At 40.4% G+C, this 27,882-nt stretch overlaps 1 protein-coding gene across 1 annotated transcript in view; it reads left to right on the forward strand.

Annotated features, from left to right (window-relative positions):
• PREP (prolyl endopeptidase) overlaps window positions 1-27,882 on the forward strand; it is an 85,921-nt gene that overhangs the window by 32,497 nt on the left and 25,542 nt on the right. The window contains exons 8-10 of the mRNA XM_051613111.1: window positions 11,035-11,226; window positions 20,601-20,798; window positions 23,411-23,514. Of these exons, the coding sequence (XP_051469071.1) occupies window positions 11,035-11,226; window positions 20,601-20,798; window positions 23,411-23,514 (494 nt within the window). The remainder of the gene's footprint in view (window positions 1-11,034; window positions 11,227-20,600; window positions 20,799-23,410; window positions 23,515-27,882) is intronic.

Here is a 27,882-nt window from a genome sequence, read left to right on the forward strand (position 1 = left end):
TTATGTCCTCTTGAATGTAGAAAATGGCAAGCTTAGTCAGATTTACTAGAGATGCTTTCCATGCAGCTTTTTTACAAACATAAAACTATAGATAAAGCAGTTCAGTACAGTGAAGATTTTTGTAAATGATCCATTTCATTGTTGTTCAAGTTGGCACTTCCCAGCTGGAGACAGACTACACAGAAAGCATAGCTCTCCTCCCATAGTCACCTTCCCATTTATAGATACACTGGACAACCTTGAAGATAATAGTAGCATTGAGCATCGAAAGACCATGGATGAGATAATGAAACTTCTAATTTGTACTACCTGCTATAAGGTAAAGCTACAGTTTAACCAGTTCTGGGCTTGGAAATGCTCCTTTTTAAAAGTTGTTTCTCTGAACCAGTCTTTGACTTGGCTTTGTATTTGTTTGTTGTTGGGTAGGAGTTGTTCCACCCATCCAAATTCTCCCTTTTTTCCTATAAAGGGAAAGATTTAGCTGAAACCATTGCTTGCACAAATTCTCTGTTGTATAAATGTAGGATCTCTCCATGTCTGTCTCACTAAGTTGCCAAATGCATTTTCAGTACAAAGACTTTATCTATGTCTTTCTACTGACTTGTGAGTAAGCACAGACCTAACAATAAACATCTGGGGTGCTTCCTAGAGTTGATCTTCCATGCACATGTAAACACCCTGAACCACTGGTCCTTCAGCCTTTGGTGACCAGAGGCAGAAAGTTGAGCAAGCAGTAGTATATGTAAACTGAATTCTTGTCTCTGTCAGTTTAGACCACAAAAGATGTAATTTCAGTCAACTTGTACTTTTCTGGGACAGCAAGCATAAAAGAGGTTGCATGTGAAGTTAGGAGAAAGGAATGCTCAATTTCATTACTGAAGTTGTTTTAGAGAAGTAAATAAGCAGATCTAGAATAATGGAGTTCAATGGCAGGTCAGTTTCTTAAGACTTGCATTTGAATGTTGTGTTGATTTGTACAGACGGCTCAGTAATATCTCAGCATATAATCAGATGGGTTAAGATGAAGTGATACTTTGAGAATTATCTGTAACAGAAGCACATTCTTAGCAAAACCATGAAGTGGCTGTTCTGCTGTCTGTAGATGCAGTCTTCTGTGCAAGGGTCTGTGTAAGGTCTGTATCAAGTATGAGACACTGACACAGGTTGCCCAGGGAAGCTGTGGCTGCCCCATCCCTGGAAGTGTTGAAGGGCAGGTTGGATGGGGCTCTGAGCAACCTGGTCTGGTGGGAGGTGTCCCTGCCCATGCAGAGGAGTTGGAACTAGATGATCTTGAAGGTCCCTTTCAACCCAAACCATTCTGTGGTTCTATGAATTAAGGTTGACTAACTTATTTGTGGGGTATGTTTCTAATTTAGTGCATATTAGAAATGTGCTACAACTTGTTTTTATTTTTTTTTACTTGTATGTTAACAGACCTGCTTGCTCAAAGTTTGTTTTGTTGGTCTGAAAGACGAAAAACCACAAAGTTTTCCCTCAAACAGCACAGTCTGTGGCTGAATTATTTTGCTTAAATTTGCAGGATAGAGTGGAGAAGCAGGGTGAGGAATAGGATCCATCCTGGGAAAAGAAAGAAGAAAAAGGAATTCAAAATTAAACAGTGTGTTTCATGTGTGGAAATGAAAAACACTTATCAAATATCTGCCTGACAGAACTCAGATGGTGACTGTGAATTCAGGGATGAGTCAGCGACTGTGGGAATTACTGAGCAACACAGTATAGCCCATAGCCAGCTTATAGGAGTTCAGATATGTCTTTCCACATGAGATGGAAGGAATGTGTAATGTTCCTTTTTATTTTTATTTACATGTAGCATGTTTTTATGTCAAGAAAAATAGTTCCTTTTGAATTTCAAATTCAATTTGTTTCTAGCTGCTTTGAAAACATTGAAACAGCAGCATATCCAGTTGAAAAAATAAAGCTGGAAAAACTTTTTGGCTCCCTAAATTGTGACCTTTTTCTGTATTTGTGCTTAATGACATTGTATCTTGGTTTTGTTGGATATGTAGTCATTACAGAGAAATAAGTAAATCTGCAGCTTTTCCATCTTAGAGGCTGAAAGGAAAGATCCAGATTGCCCCACAAAAGTCAGCAAAAACTGGAACAGAATGTAATACAAAGTTCAGCCCTTTTTTGCCAACAGTCTATAAGCAGTAGGAGCAATGCCTTGCTTTCCAAAGCAGCAGAATAATATTGTAGCTGTTCCTCTGTCTGTCATCTCAGATGGTGCTGGGGTTTTTTGCAGCTCCTTTGAGCTTTGTTTTACCCCACTGGTCTTGTTTTCTGCCCAAGAGTTAGGTAGGCAGTGGTGCTAAATCGAAAATGCCTCATTGTTTCAAGGTGCCTGACCTAGGTTTTATCTCATTTACCTTTAGTTATCTTTGTTGTTTTGAAGAATTTCCATTTCTTCACAGAATGTGATGCTTCTGTTTGCAAGAGTGGAAGTTGTCTTTAGTCATATTACCAGTTGAAGGAGGATTACTGTGCTGGGCCTTATAAATAAGGAACCTAATGTATTTTTCCAGGTTTTGTTCCTAATTGGATAGAACTGTAGCATGATCTGGATGTTACAACACTGAAATATTTCATAGAATCATAGAATGCTTGAGGTTGGAAGCGACCTTAAAGATCATCAGGTTCTAACTCCCCTGCTATGAGCAGGGACACCTCCCACCAGACCAGGCTGCACAAGCCTCATCCAACCTGCCCTTGAACACCTCCAGGGAGGGGGCATCAACAACCTCCCTGGGCAGCCTATTCCAGTGCCTTCCTGCCCTCATGGGGAAGAATTTCTTCCTGATGTCTAACTTAAATCTCCCTTCTTTCAGTATAAAACCATTATCCCTTGTTCTATCACTCCCCTCCCTCTGTGGTGAATCAGAATTTCACATCTGTTGCTACCCCATGGAACCTGCAGTCATGAGCTGTGTTTCCATCCTATAAAATTCAAACAGAGACAAAGACGACAGGAAAGAATATGTGGTAGCCTGCTCACTGAGCTACTGAAATTAGGCAGTGTTGAGGTGATCAGGTTGAAACCTTGTTGAGGAACCAGGTTGAAACAACAAGAGAGGTAGGCACTCCAGGTTCAAGAGGTAGCTACCTCTGAGGTATCACAAGACTCTCAAGGAGGTGATGTTTTTTCTATAATGTCATAGTGTGGAGAACACCTACTGCCTTTGCTTTGACTGTGAGTGTTCTCTTTTGGAAGGAAATTTTGTATTCACTCCATACTTTGCCTTGAGCTGAAGTTCTTTACCTTAGATATTACATATATTTTAATCAAATGGTAATCTGACATTTTAAGTACTTGGGGAAAACATGTTCCTAGTGGAAATAATCTTCTGGGACCTCTGTCACTTCTGTGAATTTCAGTACAGTATTGTAGGTGTCAGCCAATCCAAAGTAAATTGCTTTGATGTAGAGGGAACTTCTGGCTTAACTTGCTCACAAGTTGTCTTCTTGTGAAACATGGTTTGCCCAATATTTGCCACTTCATTAATGCTTTAGTAATCTTGATGCATTTCATTAACTGCCTGCAGTGTATGAAGTGTGTTACAAGCCATGTGAGGAGGTAAAGGAATCACTGAAGACTGGTGCAAGCATCACATTTTACTACCTCTGCTGTACTGAGGGCAGTTTTCTTCTGCATTCCTTGATTCTTGATGTGTTTCAGTGGCTGTGGACCAGTGGAAGTTAACTTCCTCCATGTTGGGCAGGAAATCATCTTGACTAAGTAGAGATCACATCTAATAAATGGGAGTAACTATATCTGAATGTTTTAAGAAATTGAAAGGATTTGACAGGCTTATTTCTATACTTGAAACCTTAAGTATGTCAGATAGCCCTTCCCCCATTACTATATGTGATTACTCACAATATGTTGTCAACAGGCATAGTTTAAATTGAATTTTTAGTGCCATTTTCTGTAATAATGCTTGTCAGTTTTTTTCACTGGAAGATATTGTACACAGCAGTGTTTCTGTTTTCTTTCCACAAACATTACAGGGAGCATGTGGGCATCTTTTCTCCTTCTCAGGCTAGCTAAAATGTTCTTCATGTTTCCCTTCCCCACTTTACAGTCTTTATCCTGTACACAGACTGAGTCATTTTCCTCTGCAAATATTCAGGTTGTTTGCTAGGTTTTTAAGTGGGCCATTGTGAGCTATTTGTGCCAAGAATGCTCCTTTTTAGAACAGAAAAAATCACTATGCTAAGTGACTTGTGACAAATACATAGCTATTTTTAAATGAGGATTTGAAATCAGTCTGAAAGGATAAGAGGTTTGAGGGATATTGTTTCCTCTGCTACCCTGTGCATCTTGTGAAATCCCACCAGGTTAACCCTGTTTGTGGCTTAGTTTTTACTGCAAAACTCTTTTTGTTAGAAATGACCGGGTTTACCAAGTGGAATTTTATGTTTACAGCTAATGTAACCAAATACAATTTAAAAACAAAACAAAGCTTTTATTGTCTCATATAAAAGTGTTATACAAATATTCCATTCCTCAAGACTAGATACATGTGGGCATAATTAATGGTATTGTGGCAAGACAATATTGGGAGAAGACACCACTGGGAGAAGATGGTTGGGCTGCTCTTCAAGCTTTTGGGTGAACTCCCTTGCTATACTCTGCTCCAAGTAGCTGTGGATATGAGAGCTTTTTTCCTTCATAGAGTCATCAAGGTTGGAAAAGACCTTCAAGATCATCAAGTCCCACCATCCACCCTACAGCCCCTAACAACTAAACCATTTCCTGAAACACCACATCCACCCATTTTTTTTAACACCTCCAGGGATGGTGCCTCCACCACCTCCCTGGGCAGCCTGTTCCAAGGCCTCACCACTCCTTCTGTGAAGAAATTGTTCCTAATATTCAATCTGAACCTCCCCTGGTGCAACTTGACCCCATTTCCTCTTGTCCTATCACTGGTCACTGAGGAGAAGGGGCCTTGCTTCCTTGGTTGCTTATGGTGTGGAGTTTAGAAAGATTAGAGAAAACTAAAATAATGGGATTCTTGTCAGGGTTTCACCACTCTTTGTCAGCCACTGAACCAACTAATACAGTTTAATGTTGCTTTATGACATTTCAGTAGCAGAAATATAAGATGCATTGTGCCAGGAAGGACAGCACTGCAGGTTCATGTCAAGGGTTGTCCCTCATTCAAGACTCCAGATCACCCTAACTACCTTGCCAAACTGCAGGTAGGGTTTTCAAGCTTTGACTGTTATAAGAAACATTTAAAAGTGACCTAAAGCTAAATATTTAACAAAAACACACATTTTCCCAGTAGCTGAGTTGTAAGGAACAACTTTCAGTAGCTCATTTATCAAACTTGTCTTCCAGAAAACAGCACTCAAGTTTGCTTGTACGTTGAACCAGTCAAACGAGAATTTGTCTCATTAATCAATTCCTTAACTGTTGTTGTTGGTATGCTTGAAAATGCTTCAGGTTAGCCAAACTGCTGGCTACACAGTAATCAAGCAATTATATATTAGCAAACATTATTGTACACCTTACAAAGAAAACCCACAAAAACCCTCAAAACCAAATAAAAAGACAGCAGTGCTTTTTGTGTAGCATGTTTCTTACTGTTGCTGTGCCTGGTCATAATTTTTTTCCCCCCTTTTCTGGAGAAATAAGATTGTTTCTTTTCAATTAGATTTTCAGCCTCGACTATTCTTTTGAATGTGTGGTTTGATGCAGGGAAGAGGTGATTTAGCACAAATCTGTTGGTGTGCAACAAGAAATAAATGAAAGCTCTTTAATCAGCCTTGGCTATGATCTTAAACCAGCATGACATGGCTAATATTGACCTTTTTCTTATATTATGGTAGCAGCTAGAAAGCCTAATAAAAAAGTCAAGATCTTTTTGTTGTGAGCACCACAGAGGTCGTTTAGCAATCACTGACTCAGAGCTCTGGCCAGAGCTCCACTTTACTCTTCCTGGGAGAGCTGAACATGAGAATAGAGGAGAAAAAAGAAGGGATATAAGGCAGCATGGGGAAGAGAAGAGGTAGCTCTCATTTAACCTCTGGGCACATAGAAACTGTGAAAGGATGCTGTGACTTCTGGAATGCTAAAGGTGAGAGGGATGGCTGGCTGGAAACCACAGTCTGGGTTGTTGGATTGGAAGGGATTGCATTGGCTAGAAGCTAAGCACAGGTTTGTGTAAGTTGGAGTAAGGAGTCTGAGGAGAGAGGACAGTGGTAAGGGTTCTTATGCTTGGGTGCTGGGCTGCTTGGAGATTGGCAGTTTGTGGCTGGTGGGAACAGTGGGAGGTGGTAGGAAGACACAGATACCAGAAGAAGAGCTAGTGTGACATGTTGGAGAACCACTGGCTTGGAAAGATGCAATAAAAATAGAGCAAAAAGTGAAGTTCACAGCTTATTGGTTGCTTAGTCATTGTCAGCTGGAGCTGCTTTGTACTAGACTGGCAGAGACAGGTTGCAAGAAGAGCAGAGTTATCAGCCATAAGAATTTTTTTCCTATTCCTGTGGTTAGAAGGTTGTTTTGTTCCCCACAAGCATCTGTGTGGCTTGAGGGCAGATGGAGAAACAAAGGTGATGTTTGTCCACTTCCTGTTAAAAACAGGCTTATCTGGCCTTTTGTATTTTAGTATAGTCTTGCAGTTTATAAGGCTTTTTAGGAAAAGAAAAAAAAACAAAACAACAACCACAACTAAAATAAATAAAAAGCAATGAGCAGTGCTATATGGAGTAACATCAAAGGAATGAGTCAGTGTGTGCTGCATAGCCTGAAAAAGTGGATCAAAACCTTTATAATGGAAATTAACAAGAGAAGGAGACAGACTTCGGCTAGAAAGTGGAGTGTGGTGGGAAGGAAAGTGTTCCTCTTTTTTTGTAAGACTTTTCTGTGATTGAAGGAACTTTACAAAATACTTTTTTTTCAAAATCAGTATTGAAACAAAGCCATTATATCCTAGTTCCCTAACAAAGAGGGAGAAAAAAATCATTTGTGTCTTGGAAAATATGTGACAGCCTCAATAATTGAGTGTTTACTGTTAAGAAAACAGATTCATATCCTTTCAGTAAAATCAAAGCCTTGAAACTAGTGGAGAAATCTCTGCTCATAAAATGCTTGATTTCTTTCTTCTGGGCTAATCTTCAATATATCTTGACATGTCTGAACTTTTTAACTCAATAAATACTTCCTCCTTCCATTTGTTTATTTTTTTAATTGCAGATATGTTAACTTTCCATATCACTGAGTAATCATCATCTGCAGGATGAGTGGTGCTGAGAGCCCTCTCAGTACAAACACAACAAGGTTGGATTCCTTTCAGGGACATCTTAATATCTCCTCTCCAGTATTCCCTCCCCCAGGTGCTCAGTCCCAGGAGATGAAGACATCTCACTTTCAAAGGAAGTCCACATTGTATGAAAATCTCTCTTGCCTTTGGAGACCAAAGTGAGACTCTTAATTAAATATTTGTGGCTGTGAAGAAGAAAGAGGCAAAAAAACCCATGAGTTCTTTTACGTAGCTGCCTGGGTTAGAGCAAGACCTTGAAAGCAAGCTGGGTTTTGCATGATTCAAAAAGAAATTAAATTCTGGTGTGGAAGTAGATGTTTGAGTGAAAAGCTGTGCTCTCATTTCTCAGGGTATGTTGTGAGCATGCCACTTCAAACAGTCTCTTTCAATTTGAAGCACACTATAGCAGGAGATCATCTTCTGTTAAACATAAAAAGTATTGTGGATTAGTACTGTGACAAACTCCAGGGAAAATGCCTCTCATAGAGGATGCTTGAAATTTGGAAGCCTTTGAACATCTGGATCTTCAGGGTCTGAGAGGTCTCTTAAATAGATGTTGGCTGGATCTGACTTGCTTTAGTGAGCCAGGATTCAGCAATGAAAATGTGCTTCTGTGTGAAAACTCAGATACTTTCTGCATGGTGACTTCACCCTCAACTGTGCCACCTTGTGCAATTAAACTGATGACTGGTATGAGCAGCAGTGGTGAAGACTAAAAGGTTTTCATCTGCTTCTCAACGTAATTGTTACTTTGGCAGGTTATAAACTTCTGTCAGTCAACATATTTACTCCTACCCATTTGTTTGTTTGTGAGATTTAGGTTCGAAATTAGGAGAAAATTGTTTAGGGTGAGGGTGGTGAGAGCCTGGCCCAGGTTGCCCAGGGAAGCTGTGGCTGCCCCATCCCTGGCAGTGTTGAAGGGCAGGTTGGATGGGGCTTGGAGCAACCTGGTCTGGTGAGAGGTGTCCCTGCTCATAGCAGGGGGGTTGGAACCTGATGATCTTTAAGGCCCCTTCCAACCCAAACCATTCTGTGATTTTATGATATTTAACCACTTCAGTGATACAGTGGTTTAGAGATAATTGATCTGCAATATTTGTCTTCTAAGAACGACGTAACATCCACTTTAACAAGATGAATGCTCTTGATTTTGTAATAACAACTTAGAGTATCCCTGTAGAATATCAGTCGTTTTGCTGCTTTACTAGCTGTTGATTTGGGAGTGGATGAATGAGTTGCAAGACAGCAATGTAAATCCCTAATGTCACATTGCTGTCATTTTTCTTCACGGAATCCAACTTTTGTTACAGTCATGGAGACTGCAGTTATTGTGCACATTTACCATTTAAAAAGTGGGGTTTTTTCAACAGTCTGGGGATTTGTTTTTATGAAGTCTTGTTCCTCTTTCAAAGGGTGGTTTCATTCTGTCAGATACTAAAATACAAATGTTCCAATATTGCTATGGTGTTACACTGCAGTTAAGCTTTTATTTACAAAAACACTTGTGCATGTGGCTTGAAGTCTTTTAAACATTTGTTTCACTGGTGTGTATCAGAGTTTGCTGTGGGCTGGATTTTCTTTGCTTTACTGGGCATCACAGCAGGTTTTCTCAACAGAACCCTGGGCACCTGGAGGGATTTAGCAGGATTTTTCTTCACCATTAAATCTCTTGAGGACAAAACTTCGGATCTCAGCAAAAATCAGGACTTAACATGCAATTGATTTATTCAGAGACATGATACTAAGTTGACTGGATTGTTTGGGAAGTTTGTATTACAGCAATATTAAAAGTAGGTTTTAATTGGCTGATCTATCATTTTGCATGAGGAGACAGGGAAGTTTTCCTTAAACCAAAACAGCAATTAAGAGCTATGAGTTTGATGAATGTACTAGGCCTGGCTATACTCTCTTATTACATTTAATGGGTTTCAAATGACCTTAGCCATCTCACTGCTTCCTCAATTATTCTGTTCTTTTTTTAAACTTACAGTAATTACAGGTCAGCTATGATCTACTTCCATTATTCTGCTCAGCTTTTAATATTATAAAATAAGCTGATGAGCTTTTTTATTGACGCAAACGTTATATTATAAAGTTTCATGAACAGATCTATGCACAGGTGATTTGTTTATACTGAAAAGCAAAGACCCAACCTTTAGTTTCAGGAAAGAGGCAGAGAGTGGGCCAAGTGTTGTTTCAATATATGAAAGCTCTAATTTCACATCTCAATAATGATTTTGATTTTTCAGCAAAGCTAATGTGTAATGCTTGTAATAGTAATAGGCTGGGTTGCAGATACAACAAGCATATTACATATCTGATCTAGCCTTTCTGCTTTTTCTTTTCACTAGCCTCTAAACCTATTGTAAAATGTGAATAAAAAGTAGTGGAGTCTTTCAGTCCAAATTCCAGGTTGCACCAGAGACTGCGACTGTTGATAAAGAGTGAGGAACCTAAGGCAATGAATGTTGAGAGAAGTGCACTTCTGTTAGGGTGTGTGATATTCTGGAAGGTTCATAGAGAAAATGCAGTTTCATTCTTTGTAAACCCAGAAGTTAACTGTCTGTGGTTGTCCTTTGGTGATGACAAGCTTCTGCAGAACAGTACTTCAGGAATGTGGTTTCTGAATTAACAGGGAGACTCCTGATATTGAAGTTCATTGTACTCATTCAAATAGCATAATTTCTGTTCAGTGGGAAGCTACAGGCTTTTAAGGAGAATGAAAAACTTTCCATTGAAGACAAAGTAACATTTTTTGCAGAAAGGAAAAAAAAAATTACAGTTAAATATATATTTTTAAAGCTATTAAAATTGAGCTTCAGAGCTTAGTGCAGAATCCTTTGACTCATTTGCCAGCCCCCATTCCAAAAAGTCTGTAGGAGTAGGGGCTTGAGAGCTCCATCAGCAAAAACCTGATGTTCTCATAGAATCATAGAATGGTTAAGGTTGGAAGGGGCCTTAAAGATCATCAGGACCCAGCCTCTCTGCCATGAGCAGGAACACCTCCCACCAGACCAGGCTGCACAAGCCTCCTCCAACCTGCCCTTGAACACCTCCAGGGATGGGGCAGCCACAACCTCCCTGGGCAACCTGTTCCAGTGCCTTCCTGCCCTCATGGGGACAAATTTCTTCCTAATGTCTAGCCTAAATCTCCCCTTCTCCAGCTTTAATCCATTCCCTCTTGTCCTCTCATTACAAGCCCTTGTCCCAAGTCCCTCCCCAGCTTTCCTGGAGCCCCTTCAGGCACTGGAAGGTGCTCTGAGGTCTCCCTGGAGCCTTCTCTTCTCCAGGCTGAACAGCCCCGACTCAGTCTTCATAGCAGAGCTGCTCCAGCCCTTTGATCATCATGGTGGCCCTTCTCTGGACCCTCACCGACAGGTCCATGTCTTTCCTGTGCTGAGGGCTCCAGAGCTGGACACAGCACTCCAGGGCAGCCTCACCAGAGCAGAGGGGCAGAATCACCTCCCTCGCCCTTCTCGGCCAGAGTTGTTGAGGTAGAAGCACCTCTGTAGCCAACATCTGAGCTTTCTGTCAGTATTCTGTATGTATTTTACTAGAAGTTCCTCAAAGCCAATATGTTAACATGTCTGTGAGCTGGCAGTTTTCCATTGCTGTACCTCTTCTGATCACTGCTGCTGTTGGAGGAAGAGCCTACAGCAATTGTCAGGAAAAACCTTTCCCCCAGGTGTTAAAACATTTCGTCAGGAGGTGAAGAGTTTATATTATGTGGGTTTTTTTGCAGGAATTCTTCAGTGGGTGAAGCTGATAGATAACTTTGAGGCTGAATACGAGTACGTCACCAATGAAGGAACCGTGTTCACTTTCAAGACAAACCGACATTCTCCAAATTACCAGTTAATCAACATTGACTTCAGTGACCCAGAGGAATCCAAATGGAAAGTTCTTGTCCCTGAACATGAAAAAGATGTTCTAGGTAAGAGTTCGTGTCAAGTAAAAGACTTTCTGTTCTGCTTTCTTTCAAATTAATTCAGTCATGATTCTATTGAATTGTCTTGTGCAGACCTTCTTATTTTGTTCCTGTGTTTAAACTTCATTTTGGATTTGGTATTAAAACACTTGCTGAGATTTGAGAGATCTGGGATCCATTCCTCTCTCTTATGTCCTGTGTGGCCATAGCAAAGGTGCTTCATCTGTCCTTGATTTTGTTCTGTGTTTGTAGCAAATGAGGGGAAAGTATTTTGCTGCTTTATGTCAGTGTAGTAAACGTTTACTTGACAGTGAGGGGTTACAGCAAGAGTGAGTTTGTAAGCAGAAAATTCTCTTAAAACTTAGAATTAGTTTTAGATAATACCAGAAAACTTCCTCTGAGCTGTTTTTGACAGATGCTTTGTGTACATTTATGTAGTTGTTCTCCTTACAGTGCAAGATACAATTACGATTTGACTAGCATAATTACAGCTATTCAAAAAGACACTAGTTTTTTTTGTTTTTTTTTTAATTAATCCATCTTTATACTAATTAACTCATGTTTGCTGCTTTTCTGGTGAAGAGCTGCTTGGTAGAATGAGAAGAATTATCTCTGTGTGTGTGACTGATACGTGTATATAGAGTAACAAACCTATTTGACTACCACCTCAGGTTCCTCTTAAGATTGTACTTTTCAAGACACTTAAAAAATACTAGTTTCTGTCTGCATTTCACAATATGTCCTGCATGTTTTCTGCTATGGCCTAAACAAGGTGTGTCCTCAGTTGTACCATAAATGGTTACTCTGAGCATGCCCAGAATTTTAGTGATGTTGCAAACAGCTGGGATCTAGAGTATTGCAAGGATTTTGGTCAACACAAAAGTAGCAAATTAGAGCTTGTTGAGACACAAATCTTGTTCTTAAGATTGTGAACTCTTTCAATCAGGAACCATCTGCATGGTACAATGAAGTACCTTTCAAATCCTGTCTTGGTTTAGTGGTCAGGGCAAACCACAAACCAGAGGGCAAAATTGCTCTCTGTTATGCCCCCCCTGCCCTCCCAAGGGAAGATAAAAGGGGAATAAGGAAGGGAGACTTAAGGGTTGGAGATGGAAACTGGAACAAATTAAGTGTAACAAAGAAAAGAGAGTAACACGTGGGGTGAAGAACAGATATATACACTCATATACAGATGTCTACAAAACTGATCTGGGTGATGGCAGGAACAGGTGGGTGGCAGTCACTTGTGTCCGGGCTGCCTCAGCAGAGGGGTCCACAGCTCCTCACAGCACCCAGTAGAGTTTGATTCTGGAGAGCACATGGCAAGTTGAAGGAGCTCTGAGCAGCACCAGCACAGGAAAAAGGGGCTGAGCTTCCAGTTCTGGCTTTTATAGAGAATGGCAGGAAGTGAGAGGGAATACTGACCTCTCTTTTCTGACCTTCGTGGGTCCTTTGGGGTCCTAAGAACCCTCTTTCTAGTTCCTCTTATAGGTGTCAACAACCTGCTGGGTCCACTTAAACCGTAACGGGTTCTAAGCAGAAAATAATAGGTGTAAGTGAAAAATTGCTTCCAAGTCTAATTTCTGATTAAATGCAAATTTGCTGACAGTCTCTGAAGGCATGCTCAAGTTAGGAGGATCAGCAATCTATGAAGTGTGACCAAGTTGAAGAGTTGACTTAAAGATGGTGAGTGTCCAAATGGAATGGGACAGAAACACGGGATTGACGTGAAATGTGTTACCATGTGTGAATGTACCTGAGATGTGGTGTAGACAAAGGAGCTTTGACAAGTGGCTGTACAAGCACTGCCTATAGAATTCTTCCCAGTAAGATAAAGGCCACATCTGCTCTTCACTACACTGTGGTATTTAGCTCAAGTCCATTTTAGTTTAATTCTGAAGGCAAAGTCCAGCTGGGTTCATGTTCATGTGCATGCAAAAAAATTACATGAATGCATGCAACACCCCTTCAGTGGATTATATGTGACAGCCTTGAGGGTACAAACAGAACAAGAACTGCATTGAGAAAACTGAAAGTCCAAATAAATGGGTTTGCAGAGGATACTGGCCCTCCAGACTGTAAACACAACAGGCATTTAGCTCTTAAACACTTGAAGGCTAAAATAATCTGTCATATCAAACCATCACACTGACCTTCAAGAGTCTATTGTGTGTCATTAAGCCTTTGCTGTGTTTGAATGTGAAGCCAGAGCAGGCAATCATATGTCCACTTGTCTCTCTAGCTTTTTGGAGTGGGATGTAAAAGATGAAGTTAACAAATGAAAGTGTCTGTGAGAGGATGAGTTATAAGTAGATCTTAGCACTACAGTAAAGTAAATTTAAATTGTTCAATTATTTCTTGGTGGCAGAAGCTTGCAAATTAGTGCTGTATCTTCAGTACCAGCCCAAGGGAGTCTTAGCATGTTCAGGAGGTTGTAGTCCTGAATAAACAAAAAATCCACTCCTTCACTTGGTGAAGTCAGGCAGCATGCCAGTCTCCATGTCATGTTGTTTTAATCATTCCAAGATTTAGTTTAGAAAGAAGTAATGATAGCAGAAGGCAGTTAGTAATTCCTTGTCTTGAAAACCTTGCAGTCAAGTGGATTTGATTTTGTGTGAGCCAGATACAACAGTGCAATGAAATGCCCACAGCAAAAGGTAGGAGAACAGTGGTTCACAGGGTAAAAGTGTGTTGCTGCCTGTCCAGTTTTACATGTGTGTGGGAATGACTCTCTTCCCAGATGCAATTATCTGTGCAAGAAGTTCTTTATAAACATCATACTTAGTGATGCTCTTGGTCTTAAGTGTTTCTTGTATTTTTACTGGAATATATAGATACTCAGCTCAAAAGTTTCCTACTCTCTTGTGGTCTATGTGGGAGAATCATAGAATCATTTAGGTTGGAAAAGATCTTTAAGATCAAGTCTGACATTTAACCCAACTCTGCCATGTTCACCACTAAACCATATCCCCAGGCTCTACATCTGTATGACTTTTACACACATCCAGGGATGGTGGATCAACCATCTCTCTGGGCAGCCCATTCCAATGCCTGACATCCCTTTCAGAGAACAAAATATTCCTGATGTCCAGCCTAAACCTGCCCTGGTGTAGCTTTAGGCAGTTCCTTCTTGTCCTATCACTAGCTACTTGAGAGAAGAGACCAGCACCTACCTCTGCAGTGTCCTTTCAGGTAGCTGTAGAGCAATAAGGTCTCCCCTCAGCCTCCTTTTCTTTAGACTAAACAGCCCCAGTTCCCTCAGCTGCTCCTCATAAGACTTGTTCTCGTGTAACCACAGCCTTTTTCATTTCTCTGTGTTAATTTAGATTCAGTTTCATCAAAGCTGCACCATGCAGTGTGACTGTGCATGAACATACTCTTCAAGATAGACTTTTTTTGTTGGCTTTGACCTTTTTTGTTTTCATCGCTCTTTATAAATGAGCTGATTTGGGAAATATAGGGGCAAAACCAAACATGTTCCTATGCTGAGGTTCTACATACACCTCATTTATAATTCTCAGCAGGGGTTTTACACAGAGTTGAGTTAAATTTAGATCTCTACTCTGTGAGCTGAGAGGAAGAAATAAATGACAGGTATTTTTAAATTCAATTCAAGGGAGGTCTCAGAACATATTGGGGTGTGATGACATTCATTTTCCCTCCCTTCAGAATTTGTTCATAGTGTTACTTTTCATTTTCAAGGAGTCTAAAATAGAACGATAGGAGAGAGTCCCATCTCATGTTGAACTAGTGGTTGAACTGACCACGTAGCTGCTAGTGGATGTGCTGAATTAGGTACAAGACAGCTATGAAACTATTATTGCAGACTGATCATTACAGACTCTGTGGCCCTAGTTCTAAGGCACAAGATAAACCTTGCTATCTTTAGAAGCAATTAATTTTGCTTCTAATTACATAATTAATTTTGAGAACTGTCACACCTCTCCTGCCCCCAAAGTGCCCAATTCTGGTGAAGCAGGGTAACCTGAGAGCTGCAGTTATATCCAGCCCTGTACTTGTGACAAAAGAAAAACTGAATAGATTCCTGAATAAGAAGGGCTGAGAAATAAGACTTGTTCCTCACTGTGTCGTAGATGAGGTGAGTGATCTTGAACCACTTTGTTCAATCTCATTTGGCCATTTAACAAGCAGGGACCAAGCTGGCAGTGCTCCTGTGCCTTCTGCACATCACACACCTGACCACAGTGCGTGTAAACTGGTGTGTTTCCCTCAGCCTGACTGTACACTCCAGGTGAAAAATAGTGTTTTTATTCATACCTTTAACCTGATAGCTGATTCATAAAGGTGTAAGGGTTTGAGGAGGAGGGTTACTGCAACTGAAATGTATCTTTTGGCACTGGAGTGAAACCAGGAGGGAAAATCTGGAACGAGTACTAGGAAATTGTTGATCCTGAATGGCAAGGATGTGCATGGGTGTGAGTAATCTCTCCTGTTCCTCTTGGCTGTCAGGAAGCTTGTGCACCCTGTTACCCTGAGTTGTTTTTCAGAGTACCCAGAGCTTTACCTGCCTGGGAGTTTTGCTGGCAAAGTGGGTGCATTAGGGATTGGGTGACAGTTCTTGTGTGACCTTCTGTGTTCAGCCCAGAGGAAGCACCCTGCAGAGATGGGTAGCACAGAAGCGTGGCAGAGAGGAGGAAATTGGTTGCAAGGTAAACAACCAGATTGGTAAGCATCTACTGTGAAATGTGGAGGAAAAAAACAACAAAACAAAACTGGGATGTTTCCCAGCAGCAAAAAGCAACGCCTAAAATCTGGCCAACATGGGGAAAGGATGTGTGACTGAAGGTTTTATTGTGCTCCCCTGTTACGGCTTTTGTGGCTCTGTTTAACTCTGTGTAACATGGAAAACCTGCATCAGATGATGTAGGCCTGTGGCTTACTTAGAGAAGGATTGCTCCTGATGTTTGCACCATCAGAAGATCTTTGCCCCACCACCACCACATTTGTCTCTTGTTTTTGTGTCTCATTGAGAGGATATGGGGTATAAAATCCTTGTCTTGTTGAAACTGGTTGGAGCTTTTCCATTAACTTAAGCACGGCAGGCTGTCACTGAGAAGACATATGCCTTTGCATTGTTGTGAGGAGTTAGCAACATTTACTCACATGTTTCAGAATGATTCATGTTTTACTCTGTAAATTACTCATGTTTTGCTTGCAAGTCTACCCATAAGCAGCCTTCAGTGGTAGTTACAGGTCATTTTAATTGAGATCAGCATGGAAACCTGTCAATCTGCAGAGACACTGCAGTTTATGGTCACTCGCTGTGGTGACCAAAGAAACCAAAATTACCTTTCAGATCCATTTTCCAGCTAAAACTTTGACGGTCTATTAAATGTATTTATTATTTGTTGAGTAGACACAGAAGCACATTGTACAGCAAGTAACTCAGCAGCTTCTGCTGAAGACTTATGGCTGCCTAGCTCTTCTAGCTTGACATGTTTTGCATCAGTATTTCAGGCTGCATCTCTCAAAACATGTTCGTACACTGAACGTGCTGTAGCTGAATGGTCAGAACGACCAGAAGTAACTAAGGTTAGTGGCACAGGTATTTTGTCTGAGGATTCAACCTTCCTTTTTCCTGAAGCTCTTTGAAAAGTTATCTATAGCAATGTTGAAGGTGCTGTCAAAATGAAAGAGGTTTTGGAAAGCGGCAGTATATGAATTTCTAAAAGGTTGTACTAGAACTTCTAGAGATGGTTGAGCTCAGTTTTCTAGGCCTTGTTAGGGAGTGTAATTCCTCTAGCCCAGATTTAGCTCTGGAAGAATTGTGTGTAACCTGTTGTAGTCTTCAAGGTGTTCACTGTCATCTTCACAGAGAAATGAGCAGTACCAAGGATAATTCTTCACCTGTGCTTTCAGTACCTATGAGTGCCTCCAAGCATGTCCATCTCTTTCTGATGCCTGAGCCAGGAGGCTCAGGTTGGACAAGGCAACCTCCACCTGATTACTGTTTGGTAAAATCTTTTCACTGATGGGTATTGTCAGTAGATGAGTTGTAAATATACTGGAGAATGGCTGGTAAATGCAAGTGTAACTGAGAGTAACTGCTCTGTTCATTGGTGTTACCTGCAAATAAACTGACCCTGCATACTGAAGAGGTCTCTGAAGGTCAGCTTTAAAAAAAAAAAAAAAAAAACAAACCAAAAAAACAAACAAACTCGAGTCAATGAAACTGCTCAGCAAGCAATTAACTCTGTATCCAGAACAAGGTATCCAAAATAGTTGGGTGAACAGCATCCTGAAGGTGATGATTCCTGCCCATTGTCTATAAAGGGAGCCTACAACAATGGTGTCAGGCTTAGCTTTTAGACCTGTGAAGTTTGCATGCCCAGGATCTTAAAAGCTTCCAACAGAGGCAGGCAGGGTGTGATAGCAAAGCATGAATAAAACCATGGAGGCTTGACTGCTGGAGGAGCAGCTCCTCAGGGTCTGCAGTTTTCAGTGAGCATGGGAGTAACAGAGACTCAGCCTGCAGCTTGCAGACAAAAAATAGCTCCTATTAATAATTCAGCATTGTTTTAGCTTGCTATATGTATGTGTGTGTTACTTCTTCATGTGTTTTGGTTTTTTTCCTCTGCTCTTTCAAGCCTGCTGCTGTGTTTTGCTCTGGTTTGATTTTTGCATTTCTTTGTAGCTTCCATTACAGGAAGTTCTGAGGATGTCAGCAGTTCACCAAAGCCAGTTACACATAGAAGCTGTGTTCCTGAATCTCTTGGAATGTTTTAAAAAACATTTTGTGTTGTCTTCTCATCTGTTATTTTCACTTTGCTGGGAGAATCTCATTTTTAAACCACAGAGAGGTGATGGAGAGTTAATATTGCTCCTTCCTAAGCAAGTTCTTCAATAGCTGGAATCCCCATGTAAGCCAGGAACCTTACCCCCGGGCAGTTGAATATTTTTAATAAAAGAATAATACCCCTTCATAATATGCAATCCAAAGTAATAATGTTCCTCGACTTGTAATGAAAACATTAATTAAACTGCAGTGCTTCATCAAATTGTTAGTAAGGACTTTATAGTCCTCACAATTTTAAAATAAAGATTGCTTAAGTACTATTTTTGCTGAAGCAAAACTATGTATTATGTATGTTTGAAGTTGATCTTCTCATGTCTATAATACATTTTGTGAAAATTTGGCAGGAAATTTGAAGAGTAAAACTGGACATTTTAGTTACAGATATTCCTGAGAATACCAGTGGAGTTCATGGGATCTCATTCTTACTGCAGAGCAGTTAATTCTGCAGGCAAAAATTGTGTGTTACTTGGGGGGCAATATTTTTTAAATTCATCTTTTGTCTTAATAAACCAGTTATACACGTGCATGTTGGCAGATTTCTGCAGTTACAATGTAATAAATGTTTTAAATGACTCTTCGTTCATACAGCCAGGAATGATTCTGTATTTAAAAATACATTATTGCATTTAACAATTAAACTTAGAAAGTTTATTCTGTTCTCCAGTCTCACTTAAGAAATTTAAGTCAGTCCAGAGCTAAAATTACACGTCAATTACTGATTTGTAGACAGTGTTATGATGTGCTGGATCTTATTATTTCAGGTAATGGCTTCATGCTTGAAATTTCAATTAGTGGTGTATTCTGGGGCTTTGGTTCAAAAATTCCCAGATTTAGGCTAGAAGGTCTTGGGAGAGAAAATACCCAGGTGGTCTTTGGGAAGAAGGGAGCAGTAAAGCTTTATTTTTGGTGTTTATGTAGCATAAATTCATGTGGCTAGAAACTAGTGTTAAATTTCCCTGGTCCTTCAGGAACAAGCTAAAAGGAAAGTAGATTCTGTTGAGCTATTAAGATTTGAAGGTCTTTGAGCCTTGGGGAGTCTTGACAGACCTGAACTGTATATGACAGCTGGGACTGGTAAAGAAGTTAAATGTTACAGAGTAACCAGTGTTAACCTTCAGTTTAGAAGGAGCCTGTTATCCCTAATGGAAAGGGCACATGATACCACTTTGAACTTTTGGACTGGAACCTGAATGTGCAAAGATGCATTTGCAAGTGTCCTCAGTCCAACTCTGTGGATTCAAGATACTTAGTTTTATAAGGTCTTGGGGAAACTGGAATGAACTGTTAAAATGTGGATAATGTAACAGTGCTACTGTGACATTACAGTGTGCCCCAGTCAGTCCTGTCTGATTTTTTTTACTCGTTTGATTCCATCTTTTTGGTTTTTGTTTCCAGCAGATAAGAGAAGGCATTGTCTGATGCTGGTACCTTGCCCATGATTTAGGTTTTCAGTCTGACTTGTCAGGGGAGAACTTGGACATACATAGTTGGAAAAGGACAAGAATCACCACCTCACCTAGTCCTATAAACAAAAAAAACCAAACCTGTCCCTCATTACCTGTGTGTATTTTGTCTTGTTTGCATTTAATTAGAGAATTAATTAGAAGAAGTTGAAATACCTTTGTTGCAAAGCAGGATATCTGGTTTCTTAAATGACAGGAATACTAAGAGACGTGAGAAGGTTTCAGTCTGCCTGCATGAGTAAATAAATAGATCTGTCAGTAGAGATCTAAAACTGGTACACAGGTGGTTTAACCTGAATGTAAGAAAATACTTATTTACTCTGAGGGTCCCAGAGCCCTGGAACAGGCTGCCCAGGGAGGCTGCGGAGTCTCCTTCTCTGGAGACATTCCAAACCCACCTGGATGTGTTCCTGTGGGATCTGCTCTAGGGGATTCCTACTTGAGCAGGGGGTTGGACTGCGTGATCTCCAGAGGTCCCTTCCAACCCCAGTTCTGTGATTCTGTGAGAATATCACCTCAGAATAACCCTTTTCTTACACCCAGTAGAGCTTGCTTACAAGAACAGCCTCCTGAATACTTTGGCAATAACAAGATTAATAGTCACCTCTAGGTTTATACTTTTCTGTGCCACACAAGATCACAAGTCTGTTCTTTTAAGTTTAGCTTTAGTCTAAATCACAATGATTGTTGTGGTTTTCTTGCATTTCCATGAATTTTTGCTGGCAAAGATCAGTGTTTTGTTTGGGTTTTGCATTGAAATGAAGAACAGTATTGATGTTACAAGGACCCCCAATGCACAACTATATTGTTTAAAGAATTTGGGTTTTTTGGTGTCTGTTTAAATAACCTTCAAGCACCATGGTTAGTGCATTTCCAAAGAATGTCTGTCTTTACTTTTGGGTTCATTTTTTTTGTTTGTTTCAGAAGGCAGGTGACTTTTTAAAATTTGGGTGTTAAAGTCAATGAATGTTAGAAGTTCTGGTGTATGTATTAAGGTATGCTAAGGAATTGTAGAATCAGATTGTAACTGTTTTCTTTCTTACACATATTTTTTTCACTGCATTTTCTGTGACTTTGTTTTTCTTTCCCACACTCTGCAGAATGGGTTGCTTGTGTGAGGTCCAACTTCCTGGTTTTGTGCTATCTGCACGATGTGAAGAATATCCTGCAGCTTCATGACCTAGCTACTGGTGCTCATCTCAAGACTTTTCCCTTAGAGGTTGGCAGTATTGTGGGCTACAGTGGCCAAAAGAAGGACACAGAAATATTCTATCAGTTCACTTCCTTTTTATCTCCAGGTAAGACTGTTTTTTTCCCTTAGTTATTGTTCCTTGTCCTGGGAACGGTATCTTTCTCATTTTCTGTTGCTAGATATGTCTAAGATGTCTAAGATGCAGATAAAACTGCTTCCATGTTGTGAATAGTGGTTGTGCACTTCAAAATGAACCAGTCCTTGATCCATAAAGTCTAAAATAATATGCCTACAAATATTTGAGAGACCTGCATTGAGAAATTACTCGACTGGCTTGTACTAGAGCTGAAATTGTAGGATTCTCACAGCTCTTGCTTCATACAGCAAGATAAAAGTTTGCAAATTGTGTTGAAGACAATTGTTAATATATTCAATGTAGTTTTCCCTCACAATTTTGAAGAACATAAATAGAAGTCACAAAAATTCCTTCTTACAGCATTTTGATTCATTTATGCATAGCCTCGTTAGAGCAGATGAACATACTGGTGTTTCATACTTTCAACAAAAGTGGTAGTAAACATGTATATGAAATAATGAACAGAGCACTTCTGAAACCATAGATGCTGCCACCATAAAATAATTTTTGCTATTCCCTGAAAAATACGGTTATCCCTGCTGTCCACTCCAGTCACACACCTAAGTGAGCACTCTGGTGTTTGGAATTCCTTTAGCACTCAGCAAAAAAGTGCAGGCCCCAACATTACCATGTTTTTGGAAATTAACTTAAAACTGGAGGAGGGGAGATTTAGGTGAGGCGTTAGGAAGAAATTCTGGAGTGTGAGGGTGGTGAGACCCTGGCCCAGGCTGCCCAGGGAAGCTGTGGCTGCCCCATCCCTGGCAGTGTTGAAGGGCAGGTTGGATGGGGCTCTGAGCAACCTGGGCTGGTGGGAGGTGTCCCTGCCCATGCAGGGGGTTGGAACTAGATGATCTTGAAGGTCTCTTCCAACCCAAATCATTCTGTGGTTCTGTGAACTGCCATGCCACTAACAGTGTAACAGAACAGCAGATTGAGCAGGGGTTCAATTACACATTACTGAGATATTGGACTGATTGAGTCCTGAAATGCAGTCTCTGACTGTGCTTATGCTTCATCATGTGGTTTCCTAATATGCAGCTATTCTGCCTGCTCTGTGTGTGAGGTTTGCCAATACATTATCCAGCTGGAGCAGCCGTATGTAAGTGTCAAATGACTGCTCTGCCTGTGTCTGACTGGTGTGCTTTCCTTTTGACTTTTGATTCGACTTTCTGGATCCTGATTTTTAAGGAAAATGCTGCTTTAATGCTTGTTTCTGCCTGTCACCCTGTGTTAGGCTTGCTGTTCATTTTGTGACAAATGAAGGGAAAAAATTCCAAACAGATCAGAGTAGTCCTGCATTTATTCTCCTCTTAATACACCATTACAGAAAGAAGCTTAATCAGTTATTAGAAAGACTGTTTTTCATCTGTGTTGCTTTGCCAATCTCTATCTTTTTATTTTCCACAATCTATAAAAATTATTTAATGAGACAATTGTATCAGATATGCTTCCTCATGATTTTGTGTTTCATTATAAATTTTTTTTAGCTATAACCTCTGTAATAATTACTTCTGGTTTCGTGAAGGTTTCTAAAATATACACAATCAAGTATTTCAATCAAGTCCTGTCCACCTTGGTTAATTTTATTACATTGAGGGTGCTATGGAGGACTTGTTGCCTTAACTTTTGGTGTTCTTTTCCCTCATATATGTTTAAAATTTTACAGAGACCAGCTTGCTATAAAGCAGAAAAGCAAAAAATAATATTGAGGTTAGTTTTATGTATGCTATATATTTGTAGTATATCCATGAAATTTAGGATTTTATAGTATGTTATCCAGTGTGCAAACATGAGAGTCCCACTACATGGCACATGCTCAAATGTTACTAGGGTTGAATGACAGGAAATGTGATTTACAGTCTAAATGCAAAATTCTTCTTGGCTAAGTACACATCTGTGGAGTGTCTAGATTGCTACAGTTTCTGTCATTCTGCCTCTGCTGCGACCTAGAAATCCTGTACTGTTTATAGACAAAGTTTCTCATGTGCACAGTCCTTGGAAATCAGAAGTGCAAGTCAGGCAAGTGAAGTTGATTTAAACCTGCAGGATCAGAATGTAAAATAAACAATACCAAATCCCACTCAGTTGCATATGCAACCTGTGCTGGTCTGCCACCATTTCAAGTGGCTGCTCAGCTCTTCCCATTATCTCGAAGCCGATTTGAGTTGTATTTTCAAAGGATTTTATCCTAAAGAGAAAAATGTTGACTGAGTGAAATTCTTGATAGATGTATTCTCAGTCAGGTGGCTCTAGAAGAGGTGTTTTAAAATTGACTTCATACATCTTTCTCCCAGCATTGTCATTCTCAGTAAGTGCTGTGTAACTTGATGAAAACAAATCATTTTTGCCTAACCCACATACCTGGCTTTGTGGGTTCAGTGAGAATTATTCTTTATTCACAGAAAGGCTTTGTGCTCTTCCTAGATGAAGTGCATGTGTATATGTGTTAAATGATATATTAACTGAAAAAATGTGCCTGGAGCTACTGGTTTTCACCCCACTGAGGTATCTTTGCCATTCAGTGCTGGTCTAAACCAGCATCATTTTAATCACTAAGCTGATAAACTCACCCTCTGTTTTAGGTATTATATATCACTGTGATCTGACCAAAGAGGAACTGGAGCCAAAAGTTTTCCGGGAGGTGACTGTGAAAGGGTTTGATCCTTCAGTTTACCAGACAATTCAGGTAATAAACATGAATCCTTCTGTCTTGCTGTAATCACTTACATAAGAGTTTAACAAAATTGCATTTGTCCAAGGGAGAGAGTGTTTTGATTATATCCTGAGTTGCCAGTCTGAAGATCTGTGTGTTCTGAAGAAATTCCACCAAGTCTTGTTGTTAGGGAGGTTAGAAGATGCCACTGCAAGTAACAAAGCAGGCTCAATCCTCAGTCAGCTTACATTATAAGGCAATATGTTCTGGATTTTTTTTTCCCATGTGATAGTGTTCGTTGGTATTTGTTTGAACATCAGGCTGCTGCTTTTCCATGTTTATATATTTCTTCTACCAGGGCAACTTGCTGTGACTCCAGTAGGTGAGTGTGTGATAGACCAAGGCTTGTAGGCAGTGGAGAAATATGGTTTTACTGCTTCACTCAAGTTCATGAATGGGCTTCTGCAGGAGAACTTCAGGGAAGCTGATAAAGAGAAAGAAAACAGCATTGTCTTTGGGAAAGAACTTGATACAATAGTGATACTGCCACCAAACTCGGAAGGATAAAATGTAATTAAAAAGGGTTTAGAAGGGGTTGCCTTAAATTAGAAATAATCTATTTTTCTAGCAAATTAAATTTTACAGCATAAATGTCCGGAAAAACAAGATCTTATTTTACATTTAAACCAATTACGTGCTAAGTTGAGGTAAAGTGAAACAGAAATACAGATAATTTCCAGGAGGGAGCACAGTGTTGCTCTGCCCTTGGAAGTGTTCACTTTGTACATGGCTGGCAGAGCTTCCCTGCTAGGCTGCAATGGAGTGGAAATCTCTGGCATGGTCTCTGGTTTTCTCCTTGCACACTCATGGTCAGTACCAGCTCTAGAGAAATGTGACCTGTGTAGCTACACTGGGACCAGTGCTTCTAAAGAGCACTCTTGGCTCACCACTCACCTGGTTTTGCCTTTTATCAACAAATGATCTCAATGTGGTGGTATCTTGGAAGTTAGTCTCTCGTATCATTCAGCTCTGTGGAGCAATCTCAGCTGAGCTGTGGAAGAGGCTGTTTGTCAGGGCTGGGACTGCCTGGTCATCTTGTTACTCAGGCTGCCAGTGCTGCACACTTTGGCCACACTCAAGTCCTCATTTCCATTTGTGGGGTCCCACTTGGCCCCTTGATGATGCTTGTGCTTGGAGGAGGGAATGGGAGATGGCAACTTATCAAAGCAGTTTGTCAGTGGCTGCCAACCTAGATGCCAGCTTTGCAGAACCAGTGCAAAACTGGGGCAACATTGCAGGGAATTGTGAAAGAAACTCGGTAATGCAAGGAATATACTGAGAATAGGCAAAGGCTGCAGAATTTATTTCATAATTTTAGTTTCCTTCTGAATTATTAGGTAGTAAAGAGGAATGTTGCTGGTTGTGTCCTGATCCATGTCCTTAATGAAAGGCAGGTCTCCTGCCAAAGTTCTTCCTTTATTCTCACATAACTGAAGAAATAGCTACTAAGATTAGCAATCTTCCTAGCTTTGCCTGCATAGCATACATGAAACTTCAGTGAATTGTTATTCTTTAGCACTTTGTGAACATAAATGAGTTGAGACTGAAGTGTAAGGTGTCATGGATATGAAACCTGCCTGAATGGCAGTTGGAAAATGCCACAGTGCCTGCTTTTTTGCTCTTTTCCTCTTGCCAGTATTTCACAGACGCTCTGCAGTGCAAGTGTGGACCTGTGATAAAGTTTACTACACTAGGTAAATTTATGGTAGAGCAGCTGCTTTGTAGTACCTGAGGTTAAATTCTTAGCCTTTGGCAGCCCAAACTAAGAAGAAATTGGCCAATTTACCTTGCACTGAAGGGAGAGCTCTTCCAACATACCTGACGTTTGCACCAGGGTAAGAGCGTGCCCGTGGGTTGCTGACTGTGTGTGGCACCCTGCAAATGCATAGTCTGATGCCCATATTCTGAAAGATTCTGTATTACCTTCCTGAAAATGTCAGTGTTTAAAAAGCTTGCCACAGCACCAGAAATGTGTCCTGGCTACTTCTATTAAATGATGTATTAAGTTACGTTAATACCTTTTCCTCTGCCAAACACTTCTTGAAATTTGTCTTTGCTGCCATGCACACTTTCATCCATCACAATGACAGACTTTTTCAGGAAATAGCCTGGGGTGAGTTTTACAGGAGGGAAAAACAGTTCTGCAGGAACTTTCAAACGACTCCTCCTGTGAGCTCTTTACCTCATAAATAACTCAACTGCTGCTTGAAATAAAAAGCCTTTATTTTATCTTTATGAAGTTGCCAACTAAGTTCTTATATGCCTCTCTGTATTAACACCTCTGAGTGACACTCTAATAATGGATGAACAGTCTTCTGGCCTGCCTCACAGCTCACCTACTTTTAGGCTGATATGGAGGATTGTAAGTGTTGAAATTGCAACAATAAAAATGTCATTTGGCTCCTTTCGCCATTCTTTGAATACCTTCCACTCCTGTCACTAAAACAATTTGAGATGAACCAAAAATAGATGTTGCTATTGACAAATGCACTTGGGATTATCCCTTGCAGGAGAACAGTAAAATTCATAACACAGCTTGCTCTTACAACTTAGTTTGATTTAAAAGCAGCTGCTGTTTAGATGTTTTTGCAGAGTCAAGTCTTAAAAAGGTTATTTCTTTTCTTGGGGCCGGGATGAATTTCCTCCTCTTTCTTTTGCAGAAATTATTTTTATATATGGAGTAATTTTCCTGAGAAGTTTCTTGTTCAGTCTTTCATCTCCATCATCAAGCCCTTACAGCACTGATTTTCAAGTTGGTGGAAAATTTGCCTACAGTCATTCTAATTCCTAGTGGAACTGTACACCATGCAGTTTGGCACAGGGGTTTATCTCTGTTTCAGGAAAATACTGAGAGAAGATGAGTCAGACTCTGGGTTGATTGGCAGAGTTGTGGGAGAAGCTTGTCTGTAGCACCTGCCCTCACTATTCCTGGATCTTGCCCTTGCTGGTGGGGTCATTCCATGAGCATTAGATTCCCTCATCAAAATAAAAAGTAGCAGAAGGCAGCAGAGGAAAGGAGAGTCCCATTAAAGTTGTATTAAGCTCAACCTGCTTAGCAATGCAAGAGCTGACAGTATCACACTTTTTCAGTGCGGATATGGAGATGCTCTTACTGCTGGTTCTTTCCCTTATTTAAGTATATATTAATAGATCAGTGGAGTTTGGAGAGAAATTCAGGACCTCTGATTTTATCTTTGTTATCAAAAAGCACTTTCACACCAGAGCAGAGAAGCATGGACTTTTTACATGGATTCTGAGCAGAAACAAACAATTCTCCCCTTTTCTTCAGGGAAGTAAGTTGTTTTTGGCAAACTTTTCTTCCTCCTCCTGAGAATCCAGCACAGCCAAAAGGGGATTGATTGTTGAGGTATTGGACTTCTTTGCTTCTAAGACTACTTGGGGTTTGAATCCTGCCTCAATCTCATGGGATGGGAGGGAGGAGTTAATACTTGGAGGAAACAAGTTGCTTACTGGTTTTTGTTCCTATTTTATTCCTTTTATATACTTGTGGTTCCATATTGCAATGAGGAAAAAATTGAAGAAATATGGGGGTGGGAGGGGGTGTGAAGAAATACACTAGTTTTAGGTGCCTGCCACAGTGTGGCAGACACCTGCCCTCTTGCAGGGGGGAAATAAGCTGTGAGCTGCATCCATCAGAGCTCTCAGGAAGAAGACTTAAGTCTTCAGCTCTGGTCTCTGCCAGTGTTTTGGCAATGGCTGTGGGATCGGTGCCAAGATAATGGTCTCACTCTGGAGGACATCAACAAAATCACAGTGACAACTGTGGCAGCACTGGCTGTTTGCCAATGGGAATTTAGCATCTTGCACCCTTGGCTTGTGGTTGTTACAATCAACTCTTCAATCTGCCATTACCTTTTCTAATTGCAGGTCAGTGAAGAAACACTTAACTGAAAACATAGTCCTCTAGTTTCAAAGCCTTGTATTTCCCGAAAGCCAAGGGTTTGTGCATTAAATATGCTACACATTTGCAGCCACATCACACTCCTTTTTAAGGGGGGAAATTGTCAGTATGAAGGACTTGGTGTCTAGAAGAGTATCAAGTGAAGCATTTCCCATAATGACCTTACATGCTCTTGAACTCTGAAATCCTTGTGCCTGAGCAGAGGAGTAGCAGTTGACTCTACACCCCTTACATATAACCAGCCCCTTCCAAGGCACTTCAGATAATTCACACCAGTAATTCTGGCAGACCATGATATTCCCTAAGTGTCTGAAGTAGAAACCAGATCTCTGTATTCCAAGTAAGAGGATGAACTGATAGGATTTTGCATTGCTTTCTTCACTGATCCAGTTCAAATCCTTCTTTAAGGTCTCAAAGTC

This window comes from Apus apus, chromosome 3 (assembly GCF_020740795.1).
Source record: "Apus apus isolate bApuApu2 chromosome 3, bApuApu2.pri.cur, whole genome shotgun sequence".
In the NCBI taxonomy this organism is placed as follows: domain Eukaryota; kingdom Metazoa; phylum Chordata; class Aves; order Apodiformes; family Apodidae; genus Apus; species Apus apus.